Source organism: Seriola lalandi, unplaced genomic scaffold (genome assembly GCF_002814215.2).
Source record: "Seriola lalandi dorsalis isolate HSWRI2012SDOR001 ecotype SW California unplaced genomic scaffold, Sedor1 jcf7180002006172, whole genome shotgun sequence".
In the NCBI taxonomy this organism is placed as follows: Eukaryota; Metazoa; Chordata; class Actinopteri; order Carangiformes; family Carangidae; genus Seriola; species Seriola lalandi.
This window is the reverse complement of record NW_019476825.1, coordinates 1-1,248: the sequence shown is the minus strand read 5'-3', so window position 1 is coordinate 1,248 and position 1,248 is coordinate 1. Positions and strand designations below refer to the sequence as shown.

Here is a 1,248-nt window from a genome sequence, read left to right as displayed (position 1 = left end):
TCCTCTCCTCTCCTGCTCCAGAACACAATCAAAGAACTTGAAAATGAGCTCATAAATTGCAAATTTGACATGTCTGGTTACCTGCGGGAGTATCAGGACCTATTAAATGTGAAGATGGCTTTGGATGTGGAGATAATGTCTTACAGGTGAGGTGTGCTGAATCTAGATGGGTTTAAGATAAAGGGACAACTCTCAGCAAACATTATTGAGGTGCAAAGATTATTGAAAATCTTAATTGTCCATAACTTTCCTTATCATCCACACTTTTCACCTTAACATTAACCTGCACACAATACTGCTGCAAATTTTCATAGTGCTACACTTTGGGATTCACGGTATTTAAATGGTCAATAATAAACCAGTTGAGCTCCTTGTTGAAAGCAAGAGGCAAATTTCATTCATCTGAAGACTAAAACTCTTTTAAATGCTTTTTGTTTGTTATTTCATTAACAGGCATTAAGATAAATGTGTCTCCTACCTTGCAGGAAACTTCTCTGTGGTGAAGAAGCTCGGCTTTCTGCAGTATCAGACACCCACATGTCTTTGCCCTACATCTACCACCAGTCCCCTGTTTACACCCTCCCCTGCCTCAGCCGGCCAGGCGGCCCACACAGAAGAGCAGAGCCCCAGTATAAGTTTGTGGAGGAGATCATAACAGAGACCACCAGGGAAATTGAGATGTCAGAATTTGAGGAGACAGGATCTGAGGAGACAGAAGTAGGAAAAGATGAGCAGGACTGTACTAAAAGAGATAGACAGGGCTGTGAGGAGGAGAAGGATAGTAAAGACAGTGGAGAGGAAGAGAGTGAGCAGATGTCTCACAGTGAGCAGAATGAAGAAACATCAGTAGGAGATTTAGTGAATGGAGGTGATGATGGGGATGGTGGAAGTCCTGTTGAGGTGGATGATGGTGAACAAAGTCAAAAAAGAAAAGAAGATTCAGAGGAGACTGAAGCAGTTGACACTGAAGGAGACAATGGCATAGATAAAAATACTCAAAGCAAAGTGTTATTAAGTGAGAGCTGTGATGAGGATGAAGGTGAGCAACAGGTAAAAGTAGCTGAAAAGACAAAAGAAGAGAAAGAAGATGCAGTTCAGAAAGATTTCTCTCCAAAAGCAGATGATTTAAAACCAGAGGTCAGTGTGGAGGATGAACCTGTGAATGATAGAGAAGAAGATGCACAGAAAGATTTTATTTCAGTCCAAGTGAAGAGGCCGGTTGATGAGACCTTGGCCCAAGTGTCTAAA

The 1,248-nt window shown here is 41.7% G+C and overlaps 1 protein-coding gene across 1 annotated transcript; it reads left to right on the top strand.

Annotated features, from left to right (window-relative positions):
* Positions 1-9: 9 nt before the first annotated feature.
* Positions 10-1,241, top strand: LOC111670795 (uncharacterized; the record flags this gene model as incomplete). The annotated part of the gene is made up of 2 exons (XM_023427686.2): positions 10-146; positions 486-1,241. Coding segments are annotated over 2 exons (893 nt in total), but the record flags the coding sequence as incomplete, so codon positions are not given.
* Between the last annotated feature and the right edge of the window lie 7 nt (positions 1,242-1,248).